Source organism: Desmodus rotundus, chromosome 4, assembly GCF_022682495.2.
Source record: "Desmodus rotundus isolate HL8 chromosome 4, HLdesRot8A.1, whole genome shotgun sequence".
Taxonomy (NCBI): Eukaryota; Metazoa; Chordata; class Mammalia; order Chiroptera; family Phyllostomidae; genus Desmodus; species Desmodus rotundus.
This window is the reverse complement of record NC_071390.1, coordinates 82406866-82428223: the sequence shown is the minus strand read 5'-3', so window position 1 is coordinate 82428223 and position 21358 is coordinate 82406866. Positions and strand designations below refer to the sequence as shown.

Sequence of the window (21358 nt, the reverse complement as noted above, 5' to 3'; positions counted from 1 at the left end):
CATTTTCACTGGTTTCATACGTGATTTTTAAATGTCTTGTAACAACAAACTACATTGCTGTGGAATCCCGTAAACACACACATGGCTTTAAGTGCTGAATCCTTTTGCTTTTTTAATCCTCACCCAAGGATATGTTTTATTGAATTTAGAGAGAGATGGAGGTGGGGGTGGGGGGACCTGACATCAATGTATAAGAGAAACATGAATCGGTTGCCTTCTGTCTGCACCCTGACAGGGGATGATCAAACCCACAACCTAGGTATGTGCTCTGACTAGGGATTGAACCCGCAACCCTTAGCGCACAGGACAATGCTGTAACTGACTGAACCCTCTGGACAGGGCTGTACTGAATTCTTAGGAAACAATTAAACTGCAAAATATATTTTTAAACACTTGTAAAGTGTTGTGCAAACATACAAGTGAGTAAATTTAGAACTGTGGCTAGAATCTGTTTCATTTACTCTCATCGTCTAACTAAAAGGAAGGAATTTAAAGCAAATGTATTCAAAATCCTTCAAAGAATGCTAACAAAACAATATTTTAAAATGGAATTCCAGAACCTTGTAATTTAATGTCCTATAATATTTTACTTGTGTGATGATTGTCCTGAAGAATGCTATAACTATGAAAGAGTAAATCTCATGTGAACTGATTCCAGTAGTCAGATGATTGTATTTATAGACTTTACCAACATTCCACAGAAAAAGTTGCTTAAACGGAATTTCAAGCAGCTGGAGCCAAAGTTAGAAATAAACAGAAATTTGATATGCAAAGAAACGTCTTAGCACTTTCTTCCAATGATCTTTTCAACTAAGACCCAGCTCCACAAATTTTTTTCCTGAGAGATCTTGCCATTTCTTTTAAATAGCTCCCCTCATTTTATGTTCTGGCTTTCCATGTGTGGTATGAAAATTAAGGAAATGACCAGAACTGGGCGACAAACTTAAGATAAAAACCAATCAAAAGTATCATGAAATCGTCGAAAGACTTAGAACAATGACACCCCTTTGACCTGAAAAATCCTTTGCCTATTTAGGCACAAATAGAGAAACTGTCGTCTTCCCATTTCATGTGTGATATCAAGGTTCTTGGCAAAAATTTATGCAGAGACCACTTTCAAACCCTGAAGGATTGGATGAAGTCACACTATAATATGGAATTCTCTCATAACTTTAATTCATGTGAGCATAAAAACATATACATTTTGAAATTAATCACCTCGTATAAGAAAGCACAAATAAGTATACACTGTTAAGAATATTTCCCCTGCATTTTCATATTTTCTTGATAGTAAAGCTTTGTGATAAATTATTTAAGGTTAGCTGAAAATTATACTACATACTACAGATTGATTCCCAACTGGAATTTTATTAATTCCCCATAAATTCTTTTTTTTTAATTTTAAAGTATAGTATATTAATTATGCTATTACAGTTGTCCCGTTTTTTTTCCTCCCCTTTATTCCCCTCTGCCTTGCACCCCTCCTCTCACCAGCATTCCCCTACTTAGTTCATGTCCATGGTCCGTACATACAACTTCTTTGGCTTCTATATTTCCTATACTATTTTTAACCTCTCCCTGTCTATTTTGTACCTACCAATTATACTTCTATTCCCTGTACCTTTGCCTCCATTCTCGCTCTCCCGACTGATAACCCTCCATGTGATCTCCCTTTCTGTGATTCTGTGCCTGTTCCAGTTGTTTGCTTAGTTTGTTTTTGTTTAGGTTCAGTTGATAGTTGTGAGTTTGCTGTCATTTTAATGTCAATATTTTTTATCTTCTTTTGCTTAGATAAGTTCCTTTAACATTTCATATGATAAGTCCTGGTGATGATGGACTCCTTAAACTTGACCTTATCTGAGAAGCACTTTCTCTGCCCTTCCATTCTAAATGATAGCTTTGCTAGATAAAGTAATCTTGGATGTAGGTCCTTGACTTTCATGACTTCTTTCAAATACTTCTTTGCAGCCCCTTCTTGCCTGCCAGGTTTCTTTGGAGAAATCAGCTGATAGCCTTATGGGCACTCCTTTGTAGGTAACTGTCTCCTTTTCTCTTGCTGCTTTTAAGATTCTCTCCTTATCTTTAATCTTGGGTAACTTAATGATGATGTGCCTTGGTGTGTTCCTCTTTGGGTTCAACTTCTTTGGGACTCTCTGGGCTTCCTGGACTTCCTAGAAGTCTATTTCCTTCACCAGATTGTGGAAGTTTTCCTTCATCATTTGTTCAAATAAGTTTTCAATTTCTTGCTACTGTTCTTCTCCTTCTGGCACTCTTATAATTTGAATATTGGAACTTTTCAGGTTGTCCCAGAGGGTCCTAAGTCTCTCTTCACTTTTTTGAATTCTTGTTTCTTCATTATGTTCTGGCTGGATGTTTATTTCATCCTTTTGTTCCAAATCATTGCTTTGAGTCCTGGTTTCCTTTCCATCACTGTTGGTTCTCTGAATATTTTGCTTTATTTCATTTTGGGTATCTTTCATTTGTTTTATCGGTTTTCAACCAAGCTCAGTCAGTCAGTTCTGTGAGCATTTTGGTTACCAGGGCTTTAAATTTAAATTCTCCATCAGATAGGTTGGCTATCTCCTCGTCACTTAGCTCTCTTTCTGAAACTTTGCTCTATTCTTTCATTTTGGCCCTATTTCTTTGTTCAGGGCCCCTGTTGAGTTTTAAGAGGGCAGGGCCTAAGGTATTCACCAGGGCAGGGCAATCCTCCTTGCTCCCCTGAGGCACTGCCTGTGGGGGAGGGGCCAGAGAGGGAACAGTGCAGCTCCCCTGCTCGTCTCTAGCCCACTTTCCAATGAAGTCTCCGGTGAGACTGGGAATTTCTCCCACTGCTGCAACCACCATAGTCCACAGTCAGCTCTGAGTCTCAGTTTTGCCTTCAGCCAGCCCTGTCCACGTGGTCCGCGTCTTACTGGTCTGGTTGTTCTGGTTGACTGTTTCTTTAATTCCTTGGCTGTTGTAGTTCCATGAAGTTTGATTTTCTGGCACTTCTGGTTGTTTATTGATTTTAGATTGGTTGTTATCCTCCTTTTGGTTGTGTGAAGCAGCAATGGGTTTCTACCTACGCCTCCATTTTGGCCAGAACTTGGTAGTATCCTTCATTATTTTTTCAAATAAGTTTTCCACTTCTTGCTGTTGTTCTTCTCCTTCTGGTACCCCTATAATTCAGATGTTGGAATATTTAAAGTTGTCCCAGAGGTTCCTAAGCCTCTCTTCATTTTTTTGAATTCTTGTTTCTTCATTCTGTTCCAGCTGAATGTTTATTTCTTCCTTCTGCTCCAAATTGGTGATTTGAATCCCAGTTTCCTTCCCTTCACTGTTGGGTTCCCTGTATATTTTTCTTTATTTAACTTTGCATAACCTTCACTTTTTCCTCTATTTTGTGACCATACTCAACTATTTCTTTGAATACCCTGAATACCAATGTTTTGAACAGTGCATCTATAGTTTGGCTATCTCTTTGTTACTTAGTTGTTTTTCTGGAGTTTTGATCTTTTCTTTCATTTGGACTATTTCTTTGTCTTGGCACACCTATTATTTTGTAAGGGGCAGAGTCTTAGGTATTCACCAGGGTGGGGCAACCCATGTGGCTGGATTGTGGTGCAGTATGGGTGAATACTTCTTCTTTAACATCTTGGTTGTCAGACTTCCATACAGTTCCACTTTCTGGCAGTTCTAGTTGTTTTTTGTTTTTAAATTTGTTGTTTTTCTTTTGGTTGTGCAAGGCAGTACAGTGTATCTGCCTGTGCCTCCATCTTGGCTGGAAGTCTAGTTCCTCATAAACTGTGTTACTACTTTCTAAAACTTCAGTTTCTCTAATGTGAAACAAAATAGAATAGCAATCTCAATTTGAAAATAAAATTGTGTAAATGATTGGAATCAAGACATCTATATAACGTAAAGGATAGTATTAGTTTTTTCAAAGACATTTTACATCATGTAAATTTTCTTTTTTTTAAAAAAAGATTTATTTGTTTTTGGAGAGAGTAGGAAGGAGGGAGAAATAGAGGGAGAGAAACAGCAATGTGAGAGAGAAACATGGATCAATCAGTTGCCTCTTGCACAGGCTCCCGACTGGACCAGCCCTGCAAGCCAGGCATGTGCCCTAACCAGGAATCGAACTGGAGACCTTTCACATTGTGGGATGATGCCCAACCATCTGAACCACACCAGTGAGGCTAAATATTCTTGCTATATATAGCCAAGCATCCAACAGCATTTCATAAACTCTAACAAGCTTTTAGTCCTCGAGGATTTACACTCTGATGCAGTAGCTCCCAGACCCAGATCATACAAATCTGTTTCTTAGAAGTCATATTGTAAATACAGATGATTTAAGTTACAAAGTATCCTAAAATAGCACTAATTTTTATTTGAATCCCTTGGGGAATATAGTTCTATACGTGTTCTATTTATTACATGGTATTCCTAGCTAACCTAGATCCTCAATTTAGAATAACTGGTTTAAAATTTTACAATCATGCCAATTAGTACTTACTAAGTAACTACACATATGAAATAGGTATTTTACTGTATCTTATCATTATCTTTAAGTATAACACAAATTATCAAAGAAGATATTTACTTGAATGTACATATATAAACTACAGCATCAGCATAGACTTTTAGAAAAAAATTTATTTGTAATAGAAGTTGTAACATTTGATTAACACAAAATTATGCAAATTTGTCATTCTAAATCAATAATTTATGAGCTTTTCTTCACTATATTAGGAAACAAAAGATATTTTTCTTTTAAGTAATGATACTTTGTTGCACAAACACAAATAATATTTTAATTTTTATTTCTTTTTTTTTTAAACACTAAACACATGCAAGCCACCTATGCAAGCCACGTATGGCTTCTGATCAATTAGGCTTCTAAGTAGTTTTGTTTTGTTATATACTTGTAAGACTCAAGATAATTCCAAACCACACATCTTGGTAACAAAACACTAATGAGACCTGAGTTTAACAAAAGTGATATATAGGCAGCCCTGGCTGGTGTGGCTCAGTGGATTGAGCACCAGCCTGCAGACTGATAGGCTGCCAGTTCGATTCCCAGTCAGGGCACATGCCTGGATTGTGGGACGCGGACCCAGTTGGGGGTATGAGAGAGGCAACCAATCACTATTTCTCTCAGACATCATGTTTCTCTCCCTATCTTTCTCCCTCTTTTCCACTCTCTCTAAAAAGAAATAAATAAATAAAATCTTTTTAAAAAGTGATATACAGGCAATCTATATTAGTAAAACTAAATTGGTTATGATTATTAAAAGCAACAGGGTTGAAATGTCTGGACAATATGCATAGAAGGGAGCGAGTCTCCAAGAATTTGCTTTCTTCTTCAGCAAATCTCCTTGGCCACCTGATCCAAGCATATGAAAGAAATAGTAGCAGTTCCTTTCATTTCTTCTTGGCATCTGTATCACACTCTGGGGAATCTGCCCACTTCATTCCTTTGATATATTAAGTTCCTCCTTTGTTTTTCTTTGGTTTCCACATTTCCCACCAATCTTCTGTATTCTCAACAATAAAAAGTATCCACCCCAAAATTACATGGCAAAGTACTGAACAAAATGCTTTTATAACTCTGTTTTCACTTACTTCTTCCAGAATATAAGTGGCTTAAGGATAGGAATTAGAATTTCCTACAGATCAGGTACAGTGCTATTATAATAATGCAATTGAAATACTTGAAAATAATAAATGTTTACAACTTCAACTATATTTCCATAGATCCATAACCTTTTAAAGGTGCCCTGCTCTACTCTGCTCTGACAATAACTTATCAATTTAGATACTGCTGGTCGCACACAAATGCACACACACAAAGGTTATTTTAGAGCTCCCTTATGAAGCAAAACAAAGTTTTCTTTCAACTTTCAAACACCAAGAACTCTGAATTATTCACCGAGAGAGAATACTCTGGATCTTTAATTTTATTTTCCAGCCTTTATTACTTTTAGTTATTTTTTTCAAATATGATTCAAAGGAAGTGTCAGCTTTGTTAATTGTAACACTGAAACAAAATTAATTTTCCCAACCATCTGGAGTTTGGGGACAAGCCAGAAAGTATTACAAGTAACTGTTTTATCCAAATATAATAAAGTAATTTCATATTAGAAAGGCAAAATAATTATCTAAAATAATTTTAAACTAGAAGGGAGTTTAAAGGTAGCTCATCTCTGTTTATAAGAAGCTGAATAAATGACACCAAACTCGGGATGTCATTGATTGTGCATTTAGAAATAAATTGCCATACCCACCTAAAAAAATTATCTTTATTTGGCTTGTTTAAAAATCTCATTCCTAAAGTAAAGCAAACTAGAAATGAACTGCCTACACATTTTTATTTTCCTCTGACACATACTATAAATCCAATTAATATCTATACTGTATCTGCTCAAGCCTTGGGGGAACACCTTTGCTCTCTTCCATGCTGTCTGATACATGAATGTATCATTACACACGCATCCAGTGCCTAGAAAATATCAGAAGATTAACACCAATTTCTATTTTTCCAAGGAAGATCCAAACTTTGAGAGCAAAATTATTCTACATAAATGAAGTATTTTAGTCAGTAGAGTTCTCAAAATGTTTGCTATAAGATAGTTTCTTTCTTAAAATACACAAGTCATATCTTACTTGACCATCCTATTCAAGCAGTTCTAAAAATGTTAATCTTGAATGGTAAAGTCTATTTAAAAACATGATTTTATTGCTAGTTTCTTAAAGCACTGGTATAATTTTGCCACCTAACAACTTCATGATAGCCTCTGTAGATCAAACAGCTGCCACATTATACTTGCCCACAAAAACTTATAACTGAGGTAATTAGCAATAGAGATGAGTTTCATGGTAAAGGTCTTTTAAAAAGCAGCAGGTTTTGGGTTTTGTTTGTTTGCTTTCAATAGAAATTTTCATGTCAAAGGAGATCTTCCACCCCTGCTATCTATAAAGCCAGGGGGGTAGTGGGGAGGAGGGGAATGACAAAATTCAAATAATGACCTCAGCAACTTCTCTTTACTTTCAAGGGCCTGGAATCTACACAAAGACTGAAAAACCAATAATGTCAAGGGATGACTAGCATTTATCTCACTTTTGGAGAACTGAATAAAAAGGTCAGTGACAATTACTATGTATTTTCAGTTTCCAGAGAAAGAAGGAAATACACTGTTTTCTAGAGAGGAATTGTTTATTTATGATGACATAATTCCACATAACCCTGACCTGTAACTACTTATGAAAAATACTGTTGTGATCACTAACACTATTCTCTCTGGCTGTTCAGGTCTTACTTCTCCCTCCATTTACATTTTTAGTATCTTTTCCTTCTCAAATAAAAAAGGGGGAAGGAAGTTTATTTGAATGATAAACTATTCCATTTTTCAAGAAGAAATATTAAGGATACATTTCTCATAAAAATGTTAACCATGACTGGTGCACATCACTCTAAAAAAGTAAAAATCTTAACTTGTTACTAAATGATACAAGGCACAAAGCCACCTTTTATTTCTTTACTTGAGAAAAGAGTGAAGTAATTGTACTGTGTTTTCTTTAAAAAGCTTGGTTACATAAAATGGATAAATCTCAGAGTGTTGAACAGAAGGCGGCAGAAAACACAAGAGTTCACACTGTATGATTCAATTTGTATGATGTTTATTTTCAGGCAAAACTTAATCTATGTGATGTCATAAAAATGATTACTCTTGGTAACCGGGAATTGACTGACTACAATGGAGCCTGAAGGAGTCTTCTAGCACCCATTGGTGGTGATGGTGGTGTTTATATGAGTGTACACATTCATAGAATTCATCAACCTGTACCATTAAGAATAATGTTTTTTACAGTATACATTATAGCTCAGTATTTTTTAAAAATCCCTGTACACATAAATTAAAACAATAAACATAGTGAGTAAAATTATATATATCAGCAAGTATGGCACTAGAGATAGAGGGCATGACCTGTAGCAACTTTCCTTCTAAATGTATGACTCTAAATTTATAAAATGGTCTGTTTATAAAATCCAGAGCCAAATAATTTCAAATCACAACAAGTGCTTTGACTGTGTATTTGAGAGAAAAGAGGTTTACTCTAAGTGTTTCATGTACTTGTTAAGCAACCCACATTATTCATTTTCAAAATGCTAGATATTAAACTAATTTCATGTTTTATAGTTTGTTTCCAGGGTACAAATGCAGTAATTTTATCAGGTTCAAACACATTTAACTTGAAGAACCTGTTAATTCTGGCCTTGTGAATGCAAGGCCAGATGTAGCATGTCAAAGACAGCTGATGCGCCCTGTCGAACAACACGTTATGATTGTAGATGATTATAAATGGGATATAGACAAGCCAGGTTTTGGTCTTTTAAAAACTGCACACACTATACAATATTTATGGAAAAGCTTTCAATTCATAAAAACTTTCTATATTTTTTATAAAGGCTTTAAAAAAATCAGGAATTAAATTTTAAAAGTTTAGTGCTTTGTCTCCCTTCTCACGCATTGAGTTACTTATTCTTTGGTTCTACCAGATTAAAAGTTTTACATGTTCCTTCTTTGGTTTTATGATTATCCTTCCTTCTGCCTGAAATACATCTTTTAGTAATTTGTTCAATGAGGGTTTTCTTGACGGTAAATACTCTCAGTTTTCATATGAAAATGCATTGTTTTTACTTTTTTTCTGGAACCACAATTTGGCATGACATTATATTCTATCTGCACATTCCAATGCAGCAGCCATTAGCTATATGTGGCTTTTGATTGGAAAACATTTTCTTTTTAAAAACAATGAACTTCAAATTAATAAAGAAAAAGGCCAAAGGTTTAAAGTTAAAAACTAAACAATTTTTGGAAAATATGATGTATTTTTATAAGTAGCTTTAACTAAAGTGTAGTTGACATAAAATAACTGCAGGGACTTAAAGGATACAATCTGATGTTCTGACATGAATACACTTGTGAAGCTATCACCACAATCAAGATAATAAACATATCCACCACCCAAACACTTCCTCATACACTTTTGTAATCCCAGCTTCCTGGCCCCTTGTGTAACTCTCATCCCCAAGCAACCACTGTTAACTTTATCATTATAGTTTAGGTTGCATTTTTAGAATTTTAGATTAGAATCATAAAACACATATTATTTTTGCCAAATTTCCCTCACTCAGCATAATTCATTATTTTGAAAGTAACCTATGTTGTTGCGTGTGTCAATAGTTCACTCCTTTTTATTGCCATGTAGTATTTCATTACGTGATGCACCACGGTTTGTTTATTCATTCACCTATTGACAGACATTTGGTTTCTTTATGGCTTTTGGCCACTGCAAATAAACTTGCTATGAAATTTCATGTTCAAGTCTTTGTATGGACATATACTTTCATTTCTTTTGGGTAGCATGTGTATATTTAACTTTTTAAGAAAATACTAAGTTTCCAAGATGTAAAACCATACCATTCTACATTCTCACTAGCAGTGTATGAGTTTACTTTCTGCCAAGTCTTTGCTAATTCCTAGTATGGCAGTCTTTTATTTTTATTTTTATTTTTTTAATTACTTTATTGTTGTTCATTACAGTTGTCTGTGTCTACCTCCCACCCCTCCCCCCCATCCCTGGCAGTCTTTTAAATTTTAAATGCTCTAATATATATGTACTAGTAGTTCTGTGGTTTTAATTTGCATCTTCTTTATTTATGATTAATGATGTTAGACTTTTGTATTTTCCTGATGACTAATATTTCATGTTATTATTTGAAATTTGAAATCTGTATATCTTCTTTGGTAAAATATCTGTTAAATCTTTTGCTCAATTTCTTTGGGGGGATTGTTTGTTTCTTACTATTGATTTTTGAGAGTTCTTTATGATTGTAATTTGGACATAGGTCCTTTATCCGTTATATAACTTGGAAATATTTTCTCTCACCTTTTGACTCCTCATTTCATTCTATTAACAATGTGTTTAGAAGAGATGTTTTTAATTTGGATAAAGTCCACTTTATCATTTTTTTCTTTTATGAAACATGCATTTGGTATCATATCTAAGAACCGTTTCCCTGACCCAGAGTCACAATGATATCTCCTATGCTTTCTTTGAGAACTTTTATATTGAATTTTAAGTTCTTATATTTAGATCTGTGACCCATTTTGAATTAGTTTTTGTATGTAGTATGGAGTAAAAGTCAAAATTATTTTTTGCCCAATACATCTTTTTTTTAGTATGTGGAGATCCAATTGTAACATCACTATTCATGGAAAAGACTATCCTTTGCATCTTTCTCAAAAATCAATCAACCATATAAGTGTGGATCTCTTTCTGGACTTTGTAATGTTCCACTGATCTACCTGTCTATTTTGATTAATGTAACTATATTAATAAATATTGAAATAAGGTAATGTGAGTTCTCAAATTTTGTTCTATTATATTTCAGTGTTTTGGCTACTCTAAGTCCACTGAATTGCCTTAAGGATTTTAGAATCAACTCACAATCTTTATAAAAAAAGGCATTGGGATTGCACTGAATACATAAAAAATTTAGAGAATACTGACAGCAATACTGAGTCTTCTGATCCAGGCACGCAGCACTGCCCTCCCATTTCCTCAGGTGTTCTGTAGTTTCTCTCAGCATTGTTTTGTAGCTTTCACATCTTTTGTCAGGTTTAGCCCTGATTATTTCATTTTATTTCATAATTCATATTCTACATTTTTAACAATTTACAATAGTACTTTACAGGGGAGCAACAGGCAGTGGCAGCTTGTACCACACTAACCCCCTAAACCTGTTTCCAAGAACCCCTTTTCTCTGACCTAGGCTCTATCCTGTTGTGTCTTCTGTCCTAAGGCCTTCCTTGTTTCACTGTCCTCAGCTTTGACAAACATCTTCTCAAAATCACTTGGACTCGTATTGTGAAATTTTTCCTGAACAAAGTCAAGAACCCACACACTACACGCCTGCCCGAGGCAGACTCACTGGGCTGGGTCCCTGTTCAGTAACATTCCAACTGAAAAGATAAAATCTCAGACGGGTAGAGGTGGTCTTCGCAATTTTGTAGATCTCAACATAGAAAAATCACAATCTATGCAGGACAAAGTGCCGCAGTTAATTGGTGGTGTTTGTCATGGCGTGGGGTGGAAGAGGGTGGCATTTATGCCATGCATCTGCCACCCCTCATCTGGACAGCCTTTAGTTTTACAGGTTGTTTTGTTTTGTTTTTAATGTGCAGACTCCTCTTTAGGATCCCTAATTACAGAGCACTGTGAAGATTCAATCAAGGGCGTCATCCTATGGGGGTTTTCCACTTTCCTTTCCTAGTTGCTTCCTGGAGGGCTAGTGAAGAAAAAGTTACTTTTCATCTTTCAGTCCTTACCAAATCTATTTCCTTGTTCACAGAGAGCCAGCTAGACTATCTCAGAGCTTCTAGTAGAAAACTATGATCTATCAGCAATATGTTTGCAAAACCCTGTGCACTTTGGTTCTAAAATCATTCAGAGGCAGAGCAAGAACACTGTATCTCAGCTTTGTGTTGGAGTTCTCATGTGTGCTCCAACTCATCTCCTCACATTCTGCTTCTAAAATCAGGCCTTGGAACATATGCCATTCCTGCCTCAGAGGGGGACATCCTCCACTCAGGCTTCCTGACTCCAGTGTACCACTACCTGTGAAAAAAACCTCAAGCTTCTTCCTCCTCAGAAGCCAAATTTCCTCGTTAGGGGCCTTAATACTCTTGTGACCAAGGAGAAGATCAAAGTTGTGCTGCAGTTTAGGAAGCAGGAGGCTTTTCAGAAACCAACCACTAATCGCAACTCAAGACTCAAAGCTCAACTCTCAGAGTATAATTCAACTTCACTTCTTCTTCTACTAATGGACCTTGAGAACTGATTTGAAATTTCTGGTGGGGGAGCAGGCCCTGTGTGTACCTATAACAAAGAATAATTTTACTTTATCTGGAAAGGTTGCCTTCCTGTGGATGAAAACAAGGATTCTATGGAAAATAGCCTCACAGGGTGATAAATTCCTATCTGGTCAGATTATGGTGGTTAATCCCGCCCCAGGCATCCAACTTCTTCACTAAAAGCCTTGTCACTGCCTTAAGCAAGCCCTGTCCATTGTTCCTGTGTATTGGTTAACATACCTTTCAAGTGCCCCCTTTCCGGATCCTCAGGAGAACACAATCTTAATTACTCTGTAACCCAATCCTCACAAGGCCAACCCCCAGACAGCACACAATTTTAACTATTGTGCAATCCCATTCCAGAGTTGTTTCCTCTCTTCCTGAATCTTCCTTACCCTTCCTTAATTTCAGATGCATAAAAGAAGCTGCAAAACTTAACCTTGGGAGCATTTGAGATCTTGCTCCTTGGTATATGTTTGACTCAGATAAACTCATATAAAAATTCAAATAAATAAATAAAAAAAGATTAAGTGGTATATTAAATTTTCTAATTGTTCATTGCTACTATGTATGGATACAACTGATTTTTCTATATTGATTTTGTATCCTGTAACTTGCTGAACTCAGTTTTAGAGACTTTTTTTTTGTGGATCCCATCAAATTTTGTATGTAGACATTCATGTAATTTTCAAATAAGTAGTTTTACTGCTTTCTTTCTAATCCAGTTACTTTTAATTTCTTCTTCTTGCTTTATGGCACTATTTAGAACTTTGAGTACAATGCTGAATATAAGTAACTAAAGCAGAAATCCTTATTCTGATCTTAAGGGGAAAGATTCAATATTTTACCATTAAGTATGACGTTACATATAATGTTTTTTGTAGGTGCCCTTTATCATGTAGAGATAGTTTTTTTTATTGGCAGGTTTAAAAAAAAATCAGGAATGAATGTTGGATTTTATTAAATTTTTTTCTGCATCTACTGAGATGATCATATGCTTTTATGTTTAGTTTATAAATATGGTGAATTATACTGATTAATCTGTGAATGTTAAATCAATCTTGTACTCCTAGGATCTACTTGATCATAATATACTATCGCTTTTATGTATTGTTAGATTCAATTTTTTAAAATTTAAGGCTTTTTGCGTTAATGTTCATAAGGTATACTGATCTATAGGTATATTTTCCCTAATGTCTTTATCTGATTTGGATATTATAGTAATGTTGACCTCATAGAATGAGTTCAGAAGTATTCTCTCATTTCCTATCTTCTTCAAGCATTTGATATAGAATTGCTGTTCCTTCTTTAAATTTTTTAAATTCCCATGAAGCAATATGGGCCTGGATTTTTCTATTTGGGACTTTTTAAACTATATATTTAATCATCTTAATAGATATAAGCAATTCAGATAATCTTTTGTGAATGAGCTCTTGTTAATTTGTGTCTTTTCAGGTGTCCATTTCATGTAAGTTATTAAATTTTCCAATAAATTTATTAATAATTTCCTTATTATTCTTTTAATATCTGTATAATATAAAGAGATGTCACTTTTGTCATCAGATTTTGAAAATTTTTATTTATTTATTATTTTTAGAGAGAGGTAAAGAAAGAGAGAGAAACATCAATTGGTTACCTCTCACATGTGCCCGAGCAGGGATCCAACCCACAACCGAGGCACATGCCCTGACCTGGAATCAAACTAGCAACCTTTTACTTTGCAGGACAATGCCTATCCAGCTGAGCCACACCTATCAAGGCATCACCAGATATTTTTCTAAATGTTCTGTTGCTATGCTCATAGAAGAGCTATCAACATTAAAACTTTATCGCAAAGTATACATAAATTTTATCACTCTAAATAGATATTGCTCATAAAGACTTACTTTTTCTTTTTTTTTAAGATTTTTAAATTTATTTTTAGACAGAGGGGAAGGGAGGGAGAAAGAGAAGGGGAGAAACATCAGTGAGTGGTTACCTCTCATATGCCCCCTACTGGGGACCTGGCTGGCAACCTAGGCATGTGCCCAGACTGGGAATCAAACCTGCAACCCTTTGGTTTGTAGTCTGGCGCTCAACCCACTGAGCCATAGCATCCAGGGCAAGACTTACTTTAAAATAGTTATATTATTTCTGTTCTGCCAGTATTAATTCTTATAAGTTATTAGAACGAAGCCTTGATTTCTTATTCCTAAAGATGATTAGTGAAATGGATTAAGATCTTTCCAGCTCCAAGACTTTAATTTCATAAATATATACATATGTTGTGTATATTTTTTCCCTTTTAAGGGTAAGGGTATTGCCCTTGAAGTATTTATTCAATGAAAGCAATTCTATAAAACAAAAACAGACAGAACTTAATATTTCATGTAATTCTGCTCATAATAGATCATTCTCTAGTAAGATTATTTCACTCATGCACATAACAAATCAGCATTTATAATGAAGTATAGCCAAAGGATTCATATGCCCTGCTCTCTGCAACCATATCCAAATTTGTTTTCCAAAAACAATATGAAATGTAATGTGGTTCTCTCAATTTTCCCAGGACACTTGATGGTAATTCTGAATTTTTTTATTTAGACAATGAACTTTGCTTGGTTTTTTTTTTTTTTTGTAGTACTTCTCTTTATCAAATGCTTCATTTTTATTATCTTTTTAACTGTTTGATTTACTAATTTTATGAATTTATTATTTTATTCATTAAACAGGGAACCAGAAATGACAATAGACATAATAAAAGGGATTTATATGAGATTTATATCCCTGCCTAAGCAAGGGAGATTAGGTCTTTTCCTCATTAGTTATGAAGAGGCAATTTTCACAACAACCAACCAGCTACTCTAATACCTTAAAACCCCACAAATTCAAAAGATCTATTTTGTGCAAAGAGCAATAGTTTCATAATTTTTAAAAAATGTACCGTTTGGGGCAACTAATGAAACTGTAAGCTAATTTTTCCAAGGCAGCAAAAATTTCAGTTCTAAAGATTATCCAGAATGTGTATAAGAATGACAGTATTTTTTAATTATCTAGGACCACTAAGCTACTGCATGAGTTTATCCATGATGTAAAAGCTAAAATCCTAAATGTGTATGTTTTCTCTGACATAAGCTACGTATTTCAATCAGTCAATCAGATGAAATGAGAAGCACATAATTAAGAAGAAAGGACCTTTAATAAAATTTCCCCACAATTTTTATTTCAATGGCCACATTTAATTTTTGAATTAATAATAGCATCTCCTCAGCTGGGCATAAAAGCAAAATCTAGCTATCTACTATTTATAAAAAATGCCTAAGTTTCAACACAGACCATTTGAAAATGAAGAAAAGATATTCTAGGTAAATGGCAAGGAAAAGGAGCAGAGGTGGCAATGGAATACTACACAGCAGTAAAATAGGAATCCTTACTTTTTGTGACAGCATGGATGGAACTGGAGATTATTATGCTAAGTGAAATAAGTCAAAGAAAGAAAAATACCATATGCTCTCACTTATAAGTGGAACTAATGGGCAAAATAAACTAGCGACAAACACCATGTTGTCTCCCTTAAAAACTAACATGCAAAACAGAATCAGAAGCATAGAAAAATGGAACAGGCAGCTGTAAGATGGAAAGGGGTGTTGAAAGAAGGTAAAGGGATTAGTCAAAGAACATATACGCATGACCCAGGAACATGGATAATGGTGTGGGAATGGGGGAGTGGGTGGGTAGAGGGGAGCAAAAGGGGAAAAATTGGGACAACTATAATGGCAAGACAATAAAATATTTAAAGATAAATAGTATGATAATGGAAAAATAACAGCAGACTAGATAGAATTTAAGGTGAATAGTAAAAAGAAAAAAAGGGTTATTTTATCTTGATAGAAGATCCAATCCATTTAAATTAGTCACTAGCCATTATACGTATCACAAAAAATGGCATGTAAACATGTCATGACAGTAGTAAGACAGACAAAAATATCACTATAGGGATTTGATAATAAAAACACAGAAAAATTTTCATAGCACAAGCATGAACAAGCTTAAGTTATATCCTAGAAACAGATAACACATTCTTTCCAAATTCCCAGATTATTTACAAAAACAGACCTTGTGCAAGACTACAACTAAATCTCATAAAATTCTAAAAAGTAATCACACATTTCAATAATAGCAAGACAATAAAACTAAGAAACATATATCACAAGGGAAACCAATTATTATATCACTATTACCTAAATGTTTAGAATTACACATTTGAAAAAAGTTTTACATGTCACCTCCTCTGAGGAGAAACTCATTTGAATATGGTATCTTTCAACAAAGTATGCTTAGGTATGATTATTCAATAAATAATAACCACAATAAGTTTGTTTTAAAAAAATGGCTAAAAGCCTTAAATTGGAAGAAGTCTCAAAAAGATGAAGAAATATATAATTTTCTTGACGTGTGTTCAATAAAACCCCAGTAGAAATGTTTATTATCTCCCTCTTATCTCAGGATGTCAACTTCCATTTAAATACTAAAAACCACACAGGAACAAGTTCAGAAGATAGGAAGAAAAAGCCATTCATAAGAACCAAAACTAAGACACAGAAGGACAAAGAAAACCCGGAGAGGAAAACACATTTTAGAAAACAAACTTCTTAGAGACCATTGTATTTTACCTGCTTTTACTCCCCTAACAATACTAAGCATTATTCATAAGGGTGTTTATTGGAGAACCATGACCAACACCATGCATCCGCAAAATAAGCAAGCTAATACAGGCATCCCTTGCTTTTCAAAAGTCTATTTTAATCTACTTAGCTTTAATTAAAGATATATATTTACATGTATTTTCTCTAAATGGAGCAGATTTGAAGAGGATTTTCGCTTTTGCAAAAGAAGGCGAAAATATCATTCAGCAGTTGTCCTACAGGGAGCCATTATACAGGCAGCGCACCCAGGCCAGAGAGCGGCCTTGTCAAGCTCCTTCCCAGTGAAACCAAGGGCCCTTATGACTTTGATTAAATTTCACTTTAAATCCTAGCCCCAGAAATCATCTCTATCTCTCTCTATTCCTCAACGACCTAGAATTTTCCCTGGATAATTAGCAACCCCAGAAGCAGCAGAAGACAGTAGCCTGTATCTGACTAATGGTCACACCATCCAGACCTCTGGCAGACTAAAGATAACATCTTGACTAAGTTATGTTTCAGTGCCTGAGTCCTACGGTGGAACAACCCCCTAGCTATTTTCCCAGGAGACATGATAGAGGGACACTGGAACAGAACTCAGGACTGTACTCAAGACTGAAATAAATGATTTATTACTCTTCCTCACCTCCAACCAATCAGTTGCCTATATGATGCCAAACCCCCTAACCCACAGTGTCTCGTGGTTTTGCCCTATATACTCTGTAAGCTACACGCCATCGAGGAGTTTGGGCTTTAGAGCATCAGCCTCCCATGCTCCTGCAGGCACCTCCACTGCAGTTCTCAGTGTGTAGTGTTTGGCTCTGTTAGCACCATGCGGATGAACTCTTTCTGTTTTGTAACACCTGGGAACCACACTCTGCATTAAGCTCCCATAGCTTTGAACTATGTCTGTGAGCTGTGAACTATGTCTGTGCTTTATCTCCATTTACTTTGTGTATCTAGTAAGTCTCTTTATTGTAATGTGCCAGTATTGTTATGCAATAATTCCATCTGGATGACAAGTACTTTACATTCAGACCTTCAATCTCTATTAAAATTATGAAATTTGAAAGAAAGAAAACTCTCAGGTACACAGACTATGCAAGGTGCTTTATATTCTGAGTCATAGCCAGGGCATTGATCCTGCCATTAGTACAATAAAAGGAGGCATTACCTCTCCCTCCTCCGACCGAACATCTGTGGTACTTATTGTCTACCACTCATTTGGCACACTCTTCTGAAGTAGTAAATTTTTCACATGCATCTGATCTGAATAAATCCCTTAAGGGCAACAGTGACGTCTTATTGGGATTTTCCATACAATACCTCACAAGCAGATGTTTCTTAAATATTAATTGACTATTGTTAATTAACTGACTAATGCCACCAATATATCTTTTCTTCAACAACATCTTTAGAGCATGGCTACCTGTTCTAAATTCTAGAGTGCCTATACTTTCAAGTTTTCTGGAAAACTAAAATAAAGAGAACAAAGCAACAAGGTCTATTTAAATAGAGAGATTTTAGGTAGGTGGCATTAAATAAAATGAATTCATTTTCTTTAGATTTATCTTCATTCTAACCAAAGATCTTCAAACATCTAGGTTATAGAAGAACTGGGTGGAGTGGGACCTAACAGTGTTTTGCTTAAGTTCCAGTCCCTGGATTGGGAAACAACAGCAACGAGAGTGACAACAAAGCTTTACCCTCTGTCCCCAATCAGTATTCAATCAGTGGTCCCCCTACAACTTGTAAAAGGTCTTTACAACTTGTAAAGACCATGCTCTTGGTCTTTAGCAATTCAAACTTATAAATGGTTCTCAAACTCTAACATGCATCACTACATCCTTAAAAACCCGTTGTAACACAAATTGCTGGGCTATACCCCCAGAATTTTTTATTCAGTTAGATCTACAGTGGGCCTCAGTATTTGCATTTCTATTAAGTTTTCAGGTGATGCTATTCTACTCATCCACAGACCTGACTTTGAGAACTATTACCTCATGTATTTCTGTTATGTTTATTGTGCCTGATTAATTCATTCAAACTAAAGACTGATTCTTTCTTTTCAGGTGAAACTTGGTCTCTTTTCCTAGTGTTGTAAGCAGGTGTTAGTCATATGTAAATGGCAAATATCATCTTCATGTTGGAGCTTTTCAGTATGCTATCAAATGTTTTTGGAAAACCAATGAGTGACTACCTAAATTTTCCTGCTCCAAAATGCCACACAACCATTTGGAACAGGTGGCTACCTCTACAGGGAAGCACCTAAGTAGTTATTCGGTATACACTATCCCAATTTAGACTGATGCACACATATTATTCACTCTGCCAGGAATGTTTTTCCCTCCCTCTAACTTGGTTAACTTCTTTTTTATCAGGTCTTACATTTGGGTGACTTATATAGAGAGACCTTCCTTTTCTTCCCTATGATCATGTCAAATCCTCCTATTACGGGTTCTCACTAGCCTGTGAATCTTTTCCGGTGTAGCCCTTGTCATGGTTGCATTTTTTACATTTGTTTATATAAATATTTTATTAATAGCTATTTTCCACACTAGAGTATAAGCTCCTTGCTGACAATGTTTTTGGTTTTGATCATCATTATACAGTATTTTCAGTCCTTACTTAGCACAATATCAGGTACATTGAAGATGTTCAAATAGATCTGAGCTTTTTTAAGCCTTGAGAGGTCAGAGAAAGTACTCTTCTATACTGTGTCCCTTATCTATTTTCAGCCTCCCAATATTCAAAATTAGGGGGAAAAAGACTTACCTTTCCTGAATAATTCTTGGAGACTTTCAGCACTTTGATTCAATACAGCCCATATTTCTTCTTCCTGCAGGGGTCCACCCCGAACCTCCAGGGCCTCAGCTAGTGACACATGCATATTACCTAGGAAACAAAGGTAACAGATGGTCTACACACCAACAACTTGACTGCACTTGCAGTAGTGAAAGATCCACATCAATGATGAGAGACTATGAGGTCCCTGTCTACCTAATTTCTCAATATGACTTTCGATCTAAATAAAATCCTACACTTAAATTCAGAGAGGGTGAAGGAATTAAAGGAAAAAAACCTTCAAAACCACCACTTGCCCTAACACAGTGGATTCAACCTCAGAGACAGAACTAGAAAATAGTGTGCTATTTCATGAGAGAAGGCAGACGGAAATTAGGGTCCCAGGAGGCTAAAGTGCAAGTGCAGATGGTTAAACCAAAGCAGCCAGACTGAAACAAAAGCCTTTCAGATTACAGTTCCAAGTTTCATCCTAACCATCCAGGTAAAGTAGGAGTAGAGAGGAGACCCTACAGCCACAGTGGGAGAAGGCGGATGCAATACATCTCACCTATTGATTCTATTCACTGTTGGTTTCTCCAACACATGTAACTACAAATTGTACACTGAATGGACTTAACTATTTCTAGACCCAGCTTCGCTGCTCAAGAGATTCAGAGCAAGCCTCCCCAAGATGTGCCACTTTGGCATGTGAATTATTTTGAGCTGATGGCAATGGAGACTCTGCAGGCTCATGAGAAAATTTTACCTCTCCTTAAAGAATTTAAATTTGGGGACTTGCCCATAGCAACAGTTATTATTAGAGACTACTTTTTGGGGGGACCTATCTAGGGGACAGGGCAGACATCTAATTACTGAACTTCTGCTCTTCTTATTGTCCTTTATAAGACAATAAGAAGAGCTTCCTCCCCTCTGAAGCCCTAAGGTGCCTTACCTCATCCTTAGTTCAGAATGCCATATTGTACCTCGTTTTAACTTTCTGCCTCCGAACCTCTTATTTGTGAGGGTCTCTGACTCTCTTGAGTATGTAATTAAATTTGGTTGTTTTCTCTTGTTCATCTCTCATGTAGGTTTAATTATTAGACTAATCAAAAGAATCTTAAAGAGTAGAGGAAAGTTCCTTCCTTCACCACACTGCCAATTTACCATTTGCCCTGGGAACATTTCACCTTTAAATCTCAGTTTCTTATTTGTGACATAGGAATAATAATAATAATAATAATAATAATAATAATAATAATAATACTGTTTTAGGGTGACTATGACAAGGAAAAGGTTATGCCTATAAGCATGCTTCATAATCTAAGACTCTACAAAAATTTAGAAAGGTGCCTTTGTGGTAACATTTTTGCAGGGTCATTTTTTTCAATGGCATTCAATTAAGTAGGTGATATACTGATAACCCTTAAGGTTTTCTATGGGTCTCAATAACCCTATTCTTATTTTGGAAGGGAGAAATGCAGCTAGTCAAAACTTCTATATAGATTTTTGTGAATTGATAATTCCTGAAAAGAAAATTGCTCTTTACTAAGATTACTATGAGACAAAACCAACTTAAGTATAATATGCAATGTATATATTATGGTAGGCAGAAGCAGATGGGTTGGGAGAAGAAGCTAGAGGGAATGCAGAATGTTGAATAGTTATTTTCTGTAATTATATCTTTTGTTACATTTAAAAATTAACCTATACAAGATTAACTAACAAAAAAGCTAATACTTTTTTAATTTACATTTATAATAATTCAACTCAGTGAAAAAAAGCAACTCCAGCTACAAATGAGACCAGCTTTGTCCTGTTACTTTCCTTTTCAAATGTTTACTATAGCATTTTATGCTTGGAGTCTGCCTTGAGGAGTGTCTACTTAAATGTACAATGTGACAGTTAAAAGGGAAGATATAAGCCAAAATTTTTATTTAGCTTGTATGAGAAGTATATTTAGCTTGAATAATTATTTATTCAGATCCGTTTACTACCACCAAAACT

General features: G+C 35.4%; 1 protein-coding gene across 12 annotated transcripts in view; it reads right to left on the bottom strand.

The window, feature by feature from the left end:
* Positions 1–21358, bottom strand: part of PTPN13 (protein tyrosine phosphatase non-receptor type 13) — a 193936-nt gene that overhangs the window by 133550 nt on the left and 39028 nt on the right. For all 12 annotated transcript variants that reach the window (XM_024574843.4, XM_045183695.3, XM_045183694.3 and 9 more), the window contains exon 2: positions 19346–19465. In XM_024574843.4, coding sequence (XP_024430611.2) covers positions 19346–19460 — 115 coding nt within the window. In that variant the 5' untranslated portion in view covers positions 19461–19465. The remainder of the gene's footprint in view (positions 1–19345; positions 19466–21358) is intronic.